The 12313-nt window shown below is 57.7% G+C and overlaps 1 protein-coding gene across 2 annotated transcripts; it reads left to right on the top strand.

Annotated features, from left to right (window-relative positions):
* The first annotated feature begins 234 nt into the window (after nt 1-234).
* DKKL1 (dickkopf like acrosomal protein 1) lies at nt 235-7680 on the top strand. 2 transcript variants are annotated; one of them, XM_089318965.1, is made up of 6 exons: nt 235-333; nt 1238-1368; nt 2111-2282; nt 2495-2635; nt 2713-2802; nt 7288-7680. In XM_089318965.1, the coding sequence occupies exons 2-6, from the start codon at nt 1286-1288 to the stop codon at nt 7597-7599; spliced, it is 798 nt and encodes a 265-aa protein (XP_089175091.1). In that variant the 5' UTR covers nt 235-333; nt 1238-1285; the 3' UTR covers nt 7600-7680. The 2 variants fall into 2 exon arrangements, with proteins under 2 accessions (XP_089175091.1, XP_017195636.2); XM_017340147.4 differs by lacking the exons at nt 235-333; nt 1238-1368 and adding an exon at nt 1761-1918.
* The last annotated feature ends 4633 nt before the right edge of the window (nt 7681-12313 follow it).

Genomic DNA, 12313 nt, shown 5'->3' with positions numbered 1-12313 from the left:
CAGGAGAGACCCCCCGCGCCCGGGACGGGGAGGGGAGCAGACCCGGACTGCCGGCCCTCGGAGACAAAGGCTCGGTGTCCACGCTCGCACAGGAGGGGTCTGGGGTCCGGAGCCCGGGGTTTGGGGAAGAGGAGGGAGCCCGGATGCCGCGTTCCTTCACGGGACTGGATTTGGGGTTTCCGAAGAGAGCCGAGTTTTTTAAGAGAAACTCAGAAGGGACTCGCAGCGAGCGAACCAGGACCGCTCGGACTTCCCCAAGCTCGGCGTTTCCGGAGCGGAGGGAGCGTCCGGGAGCTCCGCGGACCCGAGCGAGGGCACGGGGGCGTGGCCCAGGTGCGGGGGCGTGGCCACAAGGCGGGGGCGTGGCCGTCGGCGCCCTGATCCGCGCACGCAGGCAGAACTCGCCTGGGCCAGTGGTCACTGCGCCGCTGGGTTTCATTTTTTCCAGCAACTCATTTAATTGTGCTTTCTCGCACGTCTTGATCCATAACGGCTTTGAAATTTAAAATAATTAAATCGATGGGGCGCCGGCCATCTTCTAAGAGCAGCCTGGCGCTCGGCGCTCGCTTGTCACATCCCTCGGGGGACACCTCGCCGTGGGGGGCGTCACTGGCTTCGCTGGGAGACCCGGGGCTTTCTGAGGAACCCCACTTACCCGTCCCAAACTGGAGTGCCTGGGTTCGAGTCAGGCTTCTGCTTCCCGTCCATCGAGTTTCCTGCTGAAGCTCACGCTGGGAGGCAGCCAGCGATGACCCAAGTGCCTGGGTCCCTGCCACCCACGTCGGAAACCCGAGTGGAGTTTCAGCCTCCTGGCTTCGACCTGGCCCAGCCCTGGCTGTTGCGTAGACTGGGGAGTGAACCAGCTGTCTGTCTTTCCACCTTTCAAATAAATAAAAATTAATTTTTTTAAGATTTTATTTTGGGGGCATGCATTGTGGTGTAGCAGGTAAAGCTGCCTCCTGCGAAGCCAGCATCTCATATGGGCACCAGGTTGGGTCCTGGCTGCTCCATTTCCGATCCAGCTCCCTGCTAATTCGCCTGGGAAGCAAGGGAAGATGCTTGGGCCCCTGCCACCCATGTGAAAGACCTGGAAGAAGCTCCTGGCTCCTGGGTTTGGCTTGGCCCAGACCTGGCTGTGTCAGCCATCTGGGGAGTGAACCAGCGATGGAAGATCTATCTTCTCTTCTCTGTGCCTCTCCCTCACTTTCTATTTTAAATATTTTGTTTTATTTGAAAGGCAGAGTTACAGAGAGGGAGATCTTCCAACAGCTGAATCACTCCCAAAATGGCTGCAACAGCCGAAACAGCCAGGTTGAAGCCAGGAGCCAGGCGCTTCCTCCGGGTCTCCCACGTGGGTGCCGGGCCCAGGTACTTCATCGTCCTCTGCTTGCTTCCTTCCCAGGTTTGTTAGCAGGGAGCTGATGGGAAGTGGAGCAGCTGGGACTTGAACCGGCGCCCATGTGGATGGGATGCCAGCATTGTAGGCAGGGGCTTAACTCACTGCGCCATAACGCCGGCCACTAATTAATTATTATTATTGTTTTAATCTGTGTCTCAAAAAACAAAACAAAACAAAAAAGACTGGGTCTCCAGGGCTGAGAACACCCGTGGGGGGCGTGGTCCGATAGGGAAATGAGGCGAAGCTCAGGATCCGGGGGCGTGGTCAGCGGAGGGCCGAGGCGTGGCTATGCCCGGGAGGACCCGGCTCCTGAGTGAGGTCAGCTCTTGGGGGCGTGGTCGTACAATAAGGGGCGTGGCTCGGCCTCGCGGAGCTCAGCCAACGCTCCAGCCAGTCCGATTGGGCTCGAGACCAGAACTGTTTGGGTTTAACCGTCCGTGGACGGCCGGAGTCCGGTTTAGCATTAGTGCGGGGCTCAGGAAAGGGGGCGGGGCGTGGGAGCTGAACACTGCGATTTGGGTATGAATGTGGAAGAAGGCGAGGAGTGGGGTCGCCAGGCCTGGGAGGCGCCCGGGGCCCCCCCGCAGCCTGAAGCAGATAGGGGGTAGAGGGGGCCTGGGGGGAGATGGGAGGTGTGGGTGCCTGGAGGGGCGGGGCCTGAGAAACAGTGAGGGAGGGGTGTCTGGGCTCTGATCCCCACCCTCGCTGCAGCCTCCCCGCCAGCCCCACCATGTGGCATCCGCTGGTTCTCCTGCTTCTCCCCTGTGCCCTGCTGTCCCGCGCCTCCGCGGCCCCCACCCGCGACAGTGACTCCCAGGAGAGCTCCACGGCTTTGCTGGGCCTCCAGAGCCTGCTCCAAGGCTTCAGCCGGCTTTTCCTGAAAGTGAGTGAGAGCAGGGGTGGGGAGGAGGAGCCGAGCAGGGGCGAGGGGGCGGGGCAGAGGGGGGGGGGGACACATGAGGGGCAGGATGGGACAGAGACGGGAGACAGGACAGGCGGGGTGAGGGGCAGGGGGTCAGGCCCCAAGGGCGAGAAGACTGGACAGGGAAAGGGTGGGCACGGCCACTCAGCGGTCCCTCCTCCCGTCCTCCCCAGGATGACCTGCTGCGGGGCCTGGACAGCTTCTTCTCTGCCCCCATGGATTTCCGGAGCCTCCCCAGGAACTACCACCAAGAAGAGAGCCAAGAGCACCGGCTGGGGAACAGCACCCTCTCCAGCCACCTCCAGATCGACAAGGTGCCCCTCCCGGGTCTCCCCGCCCGCCCTCCTGCCGGGGCCGCTCTCACTGTCCCCTCCGGCCCTTGTCCTCGCAGGTGACCGACAACAGGACAGGAGAGGTGCTGATCTCCGAGAAAGTGGTGGCCTCCCTGGAGCCCCAGAACAGCCAGGAGGGCGACTGGAAGGTTAGGTCGTGCCAGCCCCCACGTGTCCGGACCCCAGGGTTTTCTGAGCTTAGGAGGAGGAGTGGACCCTCCCACACCCTCTGATGGGGGAGGGGGCTCCTGGCTTTCACGTGTCCGGGGACAAATCAACTCTCAGAAATGAGGCTCTAGGCCGGTGCCGCGGCTCACTAGGCTAATCCTCCGCCTAGCGGCGCCGGCACACCGGGTTCTAGTCCCGGTCGGGGCGCCGGATTCTGTCCCGGTTGCCCCTCTTCCAGGCCAGCCCTCTGCTGTGGCCAGGGAGTGCAGTGGAGGATGGCCCAGGTGCTTGGGCCCTGCACCCCATGGGAGACCAGGAAAAGCACCTGGCTCCTGGCTCCTGCCATCGGATCAGCGTGGTGCGCCGGCCGCAGCACGCCGGCCACGGCGGCCATTGGAGGGTGAACCAACGGCAAAAGGAAGACCTTTCTCTCTGTCTCTCTCTCTCTCACTGTCCACTCTGCCTGTCAAAAAAAAAAAAAAAAAGAAAAAAGAAAAAAAAAAGAAAGAAAGAAATGAGGCTCTAAGTCCCCAAACGTTTAGTAAACCCCAGAGGGCTCTGTGAGCACCTGCCTTTTGTAAACCAAGAAGCGTTGCTAATTCCAAGAGCTTGGCTAGAACACCTCTCAGTACGTTCTGGTTCAAAGTCAAGGTGAGACCATGGTTTAATCTACCCCACCGTGCTTGGCAAGCCTCTTCTGTGCTAACTCGAATGGGTGGGTTTTAATTCCAAGGTGTTTAACGAACCCAAAGGCTTTGTGTGTCTCACCCTTTTACACCTCTATCAGCGATTCTAATTACAAATGCCGAGCAAACATAGTATTTCTCATCTTTCTTAAAGATTTTATTTATTTGAGAGGTGGAGTTAACAGTGAGACCGAAAGGCAGAGAGAGAGAGGTCTTCCATCCACCGGTTCACTCCCTAAATGGCCACAACGGCCAGAGCTGAGCTGATTGGAAGCCAGGAGCCAGAATCCTCTTCCACGCAGGTGCAGGGGCCCAAGGACTTGGGCCATCTTCTACTGCTTTCCCAGGCCACAGCAGAGAGCTGGATCGGAAGTGAAGCAGCCGGGGAACTAGAACTGGTGCCCGTATGGAATGCTGGTACTGCAGGCGGAGGATTAACCTACTACGCCACAGTGCCGGCCCCTGTCATGTTAAACAGGTTTTAAGAACCCCAAACCCATACAGCTCCACACACATAGAGTTTATTTATTTGAAACTTGCAGAAAAAGCTTTTTTAATTGCACACTGAATGTGCATGTATTCCCTTTTACCGTTGACCCAAGTCTCAGCCTCGGCACCATTTGGCGTTTGGGACTGGGTCATCCTCTGTGGAGGGGTGGATGTGTGCGCTGTAGGGTGCCTGGACAGAAGCCGCGTCCCCACCTCACCAGTTGTGACAGCCAAAAATGTCCCCCAAGAACCCTCAGCTTGGAGTCAGCACTTGTTAACATTTTGCCAGATTTTACCGATTTTTACTTGGTTGCTTCCACACCTAAGAACGATGGATTCTCACGCACACTCATAGTCCCTCAGGTGGCCATATCTCAAAATCCTGCAGACCGGTGGCTTTATCCGCCGATGCTGTCTCTCAGTCCCTGAGGCCAGGTGCCCAAGATCGAGGTCAGTGGGGCTGGTTCTTCCTGAAGGCAGCGTTTGCCTCTCTCCCGGCTTCCAGCCACGGCACTGGCCACCCTTGGCACTCCCCGGCTGTGGCAGCAGCGCCCAAAGCACCTGCACAGGGTGGTCTCCCCATGTGTGCAGCTTGATGTCCAGACTGCCCCTTGCACGAGGAAGCCCGTCCTGCTGGATTAGGGTGACGGCATCTTCACCGGTTCAGTCGGCAAGGGCCCTGTTTTCAAACAAGTCCTTGTGCAAGGTAGCTCTGAGTCGCAGGACCCACGTTCGAGTTCTCCCGCTTGACTCAAAGCTGCCCTCGGTAACGGATGTTTGTAAACGACTGAGCGAGATGTCGACCAACTGAGAAAATTCCTACCTGCTGCTTCACCCCCACCCCCACCCCCAAATATCTGCAACGGCCAGGGCTGAGCCAGAGGAAGCCTGGAGCCAGGAACTCCATCCAGGTCTCCCAAGCAGATGACAGGAAATGAAGGGCTTCAGCCATGACGCCGCTGCCCCCCAGGTTCTGCATTCGCAGGAAGCTGGAGTCAGGGGCTGGGGCTGGGACTCAAACCCAGGTGCGGTGAGGTGGGATCCGCGTGTCTCCACCGGCGTCCTGGCCACTAGAGCAGGCGCCATTCCCCAGCTGGCTGCTCCTGATTCTATTTTTTTTTTTTTTTTAGATTTATTTATTTGAAAGTCAGAGTTACAGAGGAGAGGCAGAGAGCACGCGAGAGAGAGGGCTTCCACCTGCTGGTTCACTCCCCAATTGGCCACAACAGCCAGAGCTGAGCCAATCCAAAGCCAGGAGCCAGGAGCTTCTTCCAGGTCTCCCACGCCAGTACAGGGGCCCAAGCACTTGGGCCATCTCCCACTGCTTTCCCAGGCCAGTGGAGCAGCCGGGACTTGAACCGGTGCCCATATGGGATGCTGACACTGCTGGCGGCAGCTTTACCCACTACGCCGCAGCGCCAGCCCCGGGTCGTGATTCTCAGTGGACTCTGGAGCCCTGAACCCACAGTGCCTGGACGCCTCAGGCTGCGCGGTAAGCCTCTGAGTGTTCAATGCTAAGGAGCGCCGGAATCCCAGAGGCCTCAGAAACCCCAAGGGGCTCTGTGACACGAGGGGACTTCAAAGCAGGGCATGGAAAAATGGAATTAAAAGGTGAGTTTATTTTGGTACAAAAACTTTTAATTCATGCAATTTTTTCAAAATATGCATTTTCCATTAACTTTTGTTTTAAATCATAATTTAAACATTTATTTGAAAGTCAGAATTACAGAGAGGGAAAGACAGAGAGACAAAGTGACAGAGAGAAAGAGAGAGAATCTTCCATCCGCTGGTTTACTCCCCAAGTGGCTGCAATGGCCAAGCCGGAGCCAGGAGCCAGGAGCTTCATCCGGGTCTCCCCCATGGGAATAAGGGCCCAAGGACCTGGGCCATCCTCCACTGCTTTCCCAGGCGCATCAGCAGGGAGCTGGATAGGAAGTGGAGCAGCCGGGACTAGAACTCGTACCCATATGGACTGCTGGCACTGCAGATGGCAGCTCAACCTTCTGTGTCACAGCGCGGGCTCTCCATGAACTTTCTGAGGATAACTCATAACCTCCATTTCTAAAATGTGTTTTTTTCTTTGCACAAACATTTATAAGAATTCTGTTAAGTCATTTCTGAATTGATCTGATTTTTTAAAAAGATTTATTTGGCCGGCGCCGCGGCTCACTAGGCTAATCCTCTGCCTTGCGGCGCCGGCACATCGGGTTCTAGTCCCGGTCGGGGCGCCGGATTCTGTCCCGGTTGCCCCTCTTCCAGGCCAGCTCTCTGCTGTGGCCCGGGAGTGCAGTGGAGGATGGCCCAGGTGCTTGGGCCTTGCACCCCATGGGAGACCAGGAGAAGCACCTGGCTCCTGCCATCGGATCAGCGCGGTGCGCCGGCCGCGGTGGCCATTGGAGGGTGAACCAACAGCAAAGGAAGACCTTTCTCTCTGTCTCTCTCTCACTGTCCACTCTGCCTGTCCAAAAATAAAAAAATAAAAATATTTATTTATTTAAAAGGCAAAATGTGGGGCCGGCACTGTGGCATAGCAGGTAAAGCCACCGCCTGCAGTGCTGGCATCCCATATGGGCACCAATTCATGTCCCGGCTGCTTCACTTCCAATCCAGCTCTCTGCTGTGGCCTGGGAAAGCAGTGAAGATGGCCCAAGTCCTTGGGCCCCTGCACTCGTGTGGGAGACCCGGAAGAAGCTCCTGGCTTCGGATCGGCGTAGCTCCAGCTGTTGCTGCCAACTGGGGAGTGAACCAGCGGATGGAAGAGCTCTCGCGTGCACTCTCGCTCTCGCTCTCTCTTTCTCTCTGCCTCTCCTCTCTCTTTGTGTAGCTCTACCTTTGAAAGAGATCTATTCTTTGGCTCACTCCCCAGATGGCCACAACAGCCAGGTCTGGGCCAGGCCGAAGCCAGGGGCCGAGGACTCCGTCCGGGTCTCCCACGTCGGTGCAGGGACCCAAGCACGTGGGCCATCTTCCACTGCCTTCCCAGGAACATTAGCAGGGAGCAGAACAGCTGGGACTCGAACCAGCTGGCGTGTGACGCTGGTGGTGCAGGCGGCAGCGTAACCAGCCTGGCCCCAAAACACTTTTTTTTTCAATCCCAAATTATTCTGTAAACCTCTGAGTATTTTTAATCCTAAGGCAATTGCAAACATAAGTGCTTTGCACACGTCAGACGGCCGTGTGTCCCCCCCCCCCAGCACCGCGGGCTGCACACTCCAGTGGGAACTGAGCATCTCGGGGCTGCCCTGTGAAGTATGAGAGGGTCTCCTTGTTTCTCCCCCTCCCCTGCCCCAGGTTCCCAGGACGGAGGAGAAGGAAGCCCCGGTGCCCACTCAGGAGGCCTCGGACAGCTTCCGCCCGGAACCCCGGCCCCGGGTGGCCTTATGGATCATGAAGCTGCCGCGGCGGAGGTCCCACCAGGACACCCAGGAGAGCGGCCACTGGCTCAGTGAGAAGCGACACCGCCTGCAGGCCATCAGGGATGGGCTCCGGGAGGGGGCCCGGGAGGACGCCCCGGAAGAGAGGACCCAGGGCTCCGCCCACTCCAAGCTGCCTGCCCGCAAAACCCACTTCCTGTACATCCTTAGGCCCTCCCAGCAGCTGTAGGGTGGAGCAGGTGCATGATCCCTCCCCCCAGACCCCACCCCCAAGCACCACCTGGAAATAAAACTTTTTTCTTACAACACACACCACGGTCTGCTCTCGGGATCTGTCCCCAAGGCCACCGCCGCCCAGACGCCACCCGGTCCCCTACCCTTAGCCCTGAGAGTGACATCTGGATGCCCTTGCTTGTTCCAAGGCTCCATTGTCTTTGCGTCTGGGCACCTCTCACCTACAGCCCCACTGTTCTCCTCGGTTCCCAGCCCGGCCACGTGCGGCTGCATCTGCCCTCCCAGCCCCCAACGCCTTCGCGCGGCCCGTGGATTCGTCTGCTGCTCTGACCATGGCCGCACACTCAGAGAACCCAAAGCAAAGCAAACGTGCAGCCTCACAGAGCTCCAGGTCACACATGCGCAATGGCCGGCCGGGCCCTCAGACCTGGGCTCTCCAGGGCCAGCAGCAAGGTGTCCGCCGGCAGGAAGCCCTGGCAGGAAGCTGCTTCCAAGCCCAGCCAAGGTGTTTAGCAGTGTCCAGGGCCTCGGGCTCATGGGACAGGGGCTTCCGCGTCCTCACTGTCAGGAGGGGGCCGCCCACTCCTCCCCACCCCCCAACGACTCTGTCCAGCGCTGGCACACGGGCCCCACGTCTGTCTCACCCCTCCTGCCTGCCTGCCTCACCTCTCTCACACACACCCCCTTCTAGCAGGACACGGTTCCCTGCTCTGAAGGGACGATGGGATTGGACCGGGCTCCCTTGGACACCACGTTCCCTGCTTCCAGGGGTTGGGGTCAGCCATCTTCGGAGGCCCACGATGCCGCCTCCCTGAGCTCCAGCCCCATCTGTCACCTCCGCACCCAACTGTATACATGTATCTTTATCTTCCCGCTCACCGTCTGCCGCTCAGACTCGCTCTGCTTCTCTCTCTGACCCTCCGTCCCCTTCACGATCTGTGCCCTCAGGGTTCACATGTTGGAACCCTGGGCCCCACCTGTACAAGGTGGCCCTAGAGCAAGGTGACTGGGCCGTTGGTGGCGCCACCTTCAGAAGGGACTAAGTAAGGGCAGGCTGTGGCCCAGCAGTTAAGACCCTGCTTAGGACCCCTGACTCCAACAGGGCGGTACATGAGTTCAGATCCTGGCTCCACGTTCTTAATATTTCTTTAGAAGGCAGAGGTACGGGGTAGGGGGAGAGAGATCTTCCATCCACTGTTATACTCCCCAAACGGCCACAACAATCAGCAGGGCCAGACGGAAGCCAGGAGCCTGGAACTCCCATCCAGGTCTCCCACGCGGGTGCAGGGGCCCAAGCGCTTGGGCCATCCTCTGCTGCCTTCCCAGGCCACAGCAGAGAGCTGGATCAGAAGAGGAGCAGCCGGACACAAAACAGTGCCCACATACCCATACGGGATGCAAGTGCCGCAGGTGGCCGGTTTACCTGCTACACCACAGCGCCAGCCCCAGATAAGTAACACAAGTCAGGGTGTATTAGGGCCCGTCCGATAGACTTCATTTATCCTGATTAACTCTTTAAAGATCTTATCTCCAAATACAGGCGTGTTCTGCGGCAATGGGGTGGGGGGCAGGCTTTGCTGTATGGATTCTAGGGGGACCCAACCCAGCTCCATTGTGTCTCTGCAGGGGTCCTTAATTTACAGTGAGGGAGGCCGGCGCCGCGGCTCACTAGGCTAATCCTCCACCTTGCGGCGCCGGCACCCCGGGTTCTAGTCCCGGTCGGGGCGCCGGATTCTGTCCCGGTTGCCCCTCTTCCAGGCCAGCTCTCTGCTGTGGCCAGGGAGTGCAGTGGAGGATGGCCCAAGTACTTGGGCCCTGCACCCCATGGGAGACCAGGAAAAGCACCTGGCTCCTGGCTCCTGCCATCGGATCAGCGCGGTGCATCGGCCGCAGTGCGCCGGCCGCGGCGGCCATTGGAGGGTGAACCAACGGCAAAAGGAAGACCTTTCTCTCTGTCTCTCTCTCTCTCTCTGTCCACTCTGCCTGTCAAAAAAAAAAAAATTACAGTGAGGGGATCAGGGGTCCTTAATTTACAGTGAGGGGATTATATTTCTCATTCTGAAGGGGCGTTTCGTTTCTTCCAGCAAGATCCATCCACAGAGCAATGATCCATTCACTCTCCATGCAAGCCCATGGCCAACTGGAAGGGGTCAGAGAACAAAGGGGCCCCTCCAGCAACGTGAAACATTTTCTTAGCCCAGCTGGGAGACCGGCCTTAGCTAGAAAGCAAGTATGATAATGACAGAGAGGGAGAGAATGCGTTGATGAGTCAGGAAAAATGCAGGCTCTGCCGCCAAGGCCACACAGAGGGCTCAGTGGCTGCGGTTGTCTGTGCCCAGTGTCAGGGCTGCGCTGGACATGAACAACTCCCCCACCCCCGACAGGCCCCAAGATAGGACTTTTCAATGTCCTGTAAAAGTCACAGCCAAACGAGAGGAATGAGAAATAAGATGGTAGGACAAGCTCACCACACAATTATTTTTCTTTTATTATTATCTTTCAATTTATTTATTTGAAAGGCAGAGTTGCAGAAAGAGAGGGATAGAGAGACCTTTGATCCACTCCCCCAAATGGCTGCAGCAGCCAAGGCTAGGCCAGGCTAAAGCCAGGAGCCAGGAGCCTCATCCGGGTCTCCCACATGGGTGCAGGGGCCCAGGGATTTGGGCCGTCTTCTGCTGCTTTCCCAGGCGCATTAGCAGGGGGCTGGATCAGAAGGGGAGCAGCTCTAACTCTAACCAGCCCTCCAGCATGGGATGCAAAGGCTTAACCCACTGTGCCATAATGCTGGCCCCCGTCATATAGCATTTGTTCATTCAAACATTTTTATTGACTGCCAACACCATTCTAGGCACAGGGATTAAGCCATGAGCAAGACAAAGCCGCAGCCTTGAGGGAGTTAGTGGGGGCGGGGGGCAGACTACAAGCACGTGTGGGGTGATGGTAAATGTTGTGGGTAACCAAGAGGTGCTTGGCAAACAGGATCTTCTGAGGGGTGAGGCCTACAGCAGATAAGGCAGCTGCGTAAACAAAGACAGAAATGAGGCAGCACAGCTCGTCCCGCTGCCGGGAAATCTGGGGGGAGAGATCCAAGCCGGAGAAACAACCAAGGGGCTGGTCACAACCCAAGGAGGCCGAGTGGAGCGGAGCGCGGCCACGCAGGAGGTGAGCAGGAGGAAGAGGACCGCAACGCGGCCGCTCAGGAGGTGAGCAGGAGGAAGAGGACCGGAGCGCGGCCACTCACGGAGGTGAGCAGGAGGAAGAGGACCGGAGCGCGGCCACGCAGGAGGTGAGCAGGAGGAAGAGGACCGGAGCGCGGCCACTCACGGAGGTGAGCAGGAGGTGAGGTCGGGCAGGTAGAGGTCAGGGAGGGCATTCCTGGGAGGCTCCTTGGGCCAAGGTGAGGCGTTTATGTGCTATTCTAGTTGCAATGGGATGTGATTTCTTTCTTTCTTTCTTTTTTTTTTTTTTTTTTTTTTTTGACAGGCAGAGTGGACAGTGAGAGAGAGAGAGAGACAGAGAGAAAGGTCTTCCTTTTGCCGTTGGTTCACCCTCCAATGGCCGCCACAGCCAGCGTGCTGCGGCCGGCACATCGCGCTAATCCGATGGCAGGAGCCAGGTGCTTCTCCTGGTCTCCCATGGGGTGCAGGGCCCAAGCACTTGGGCCATCCTCCACTGCACTCCCTGGCCACAGCAGAGAGCTGGCCTGGAAGAGGGGCAACTGGGACAGAATCCGGCGCCCCGACCGGGACTAGAACCCGGTATGCCGGCGCCGCAAGGTGGAGGATTAGCCTAGTGAGCTGCGGTGCCGGCTGGGATGTGATTTCAATCAAGGAAGTAACATGAATCTATTCATTCATCAAAAAGATTATCCAGAACCAGCGCTGTGGCGTAGCGGGTGAAGTCGCCGCCTGCAGTGCTGATATCCCATACAGGCGCCAGTTCAAGTCCCGGCTGCTCCACTTCCGACCCAGCTCTCTGCTGTGGCCTGGGAAAGCAGTGAAGATGGCCCAAGTCCTTGGGCCCCTGCACCCACGTGGGAGACCCGGAAAGAAGCTCCTGGCTCCTGGCTTTGGATCAGCACAGCTCTGGCCATTGCAGCCATCTGGGGAGTGAACCATCAGATGGAAGACCTCTCTCTCTCTGTAACTCTGCCTTTCAAATAAATAAATACATATTTAAAAAAATACTATTGAAAGTATTATTTAGACTTTTTCTTACCACTGTGAGGGAGTAGCCAGTGTCTGAAAAGCTGTCCCACTAAAACTAAACATAAAAGCTGAACACAAGTAAATAAAAACAATCATTGGGAGGGGGGTTGGCCTGGTGGTTAGGACCCCCACATCCCACACTGAGGTGCCTGGAACTGACCCCAGCGCCACTCCCCGTTCCAGCCTCTGGCTGCGCACCTGGGAGGCAGCAGAGATGGCTCAAGTACTTGGGTCGCTGCCACCCACGTGGGAGGCCTGGATTCAGTTCCAGGCTCCTGGCTTCTGCCTGGCCCAGCTCTGACTGTTGTGGGCATTTTGGGGAGTGAACCAGCAGATGGGACACCTGCCTCTGTCCCCCTCTGTCTTTCAAATACATACTTAAAATGTAAATATGTATTCACACACACACACACACACCGGGCAGCATCAGGGTAGCCAGTGCAGCCATGAATCAAGGGCTCATGAGGCCTGGGAGCAGGGACGCGTAGACAGTCTGGCATC

The sequence above is a fragment of the Oryctolagus cuniculus genome, chromosome 18 (genome assembly GCF_051225735.1).
Source record: "Oryctolagus cuniculus isolate XC-2025 breed Fujian yellow rabbit chromosome 18, ASM5122573v1, whole genome shotgun sequence".
NCBI lineage: Eukaryota > Metazoa > Chordata > Mammalia > Lagomorpha > Leporidae > Oryctolagus > Oryctolagus cuniculus.
The sequence above is the reverse complement of the archived record's forward strand: the minus strand, read 5'-3'. Positions and strand labels throughout refer to the sequence as shown.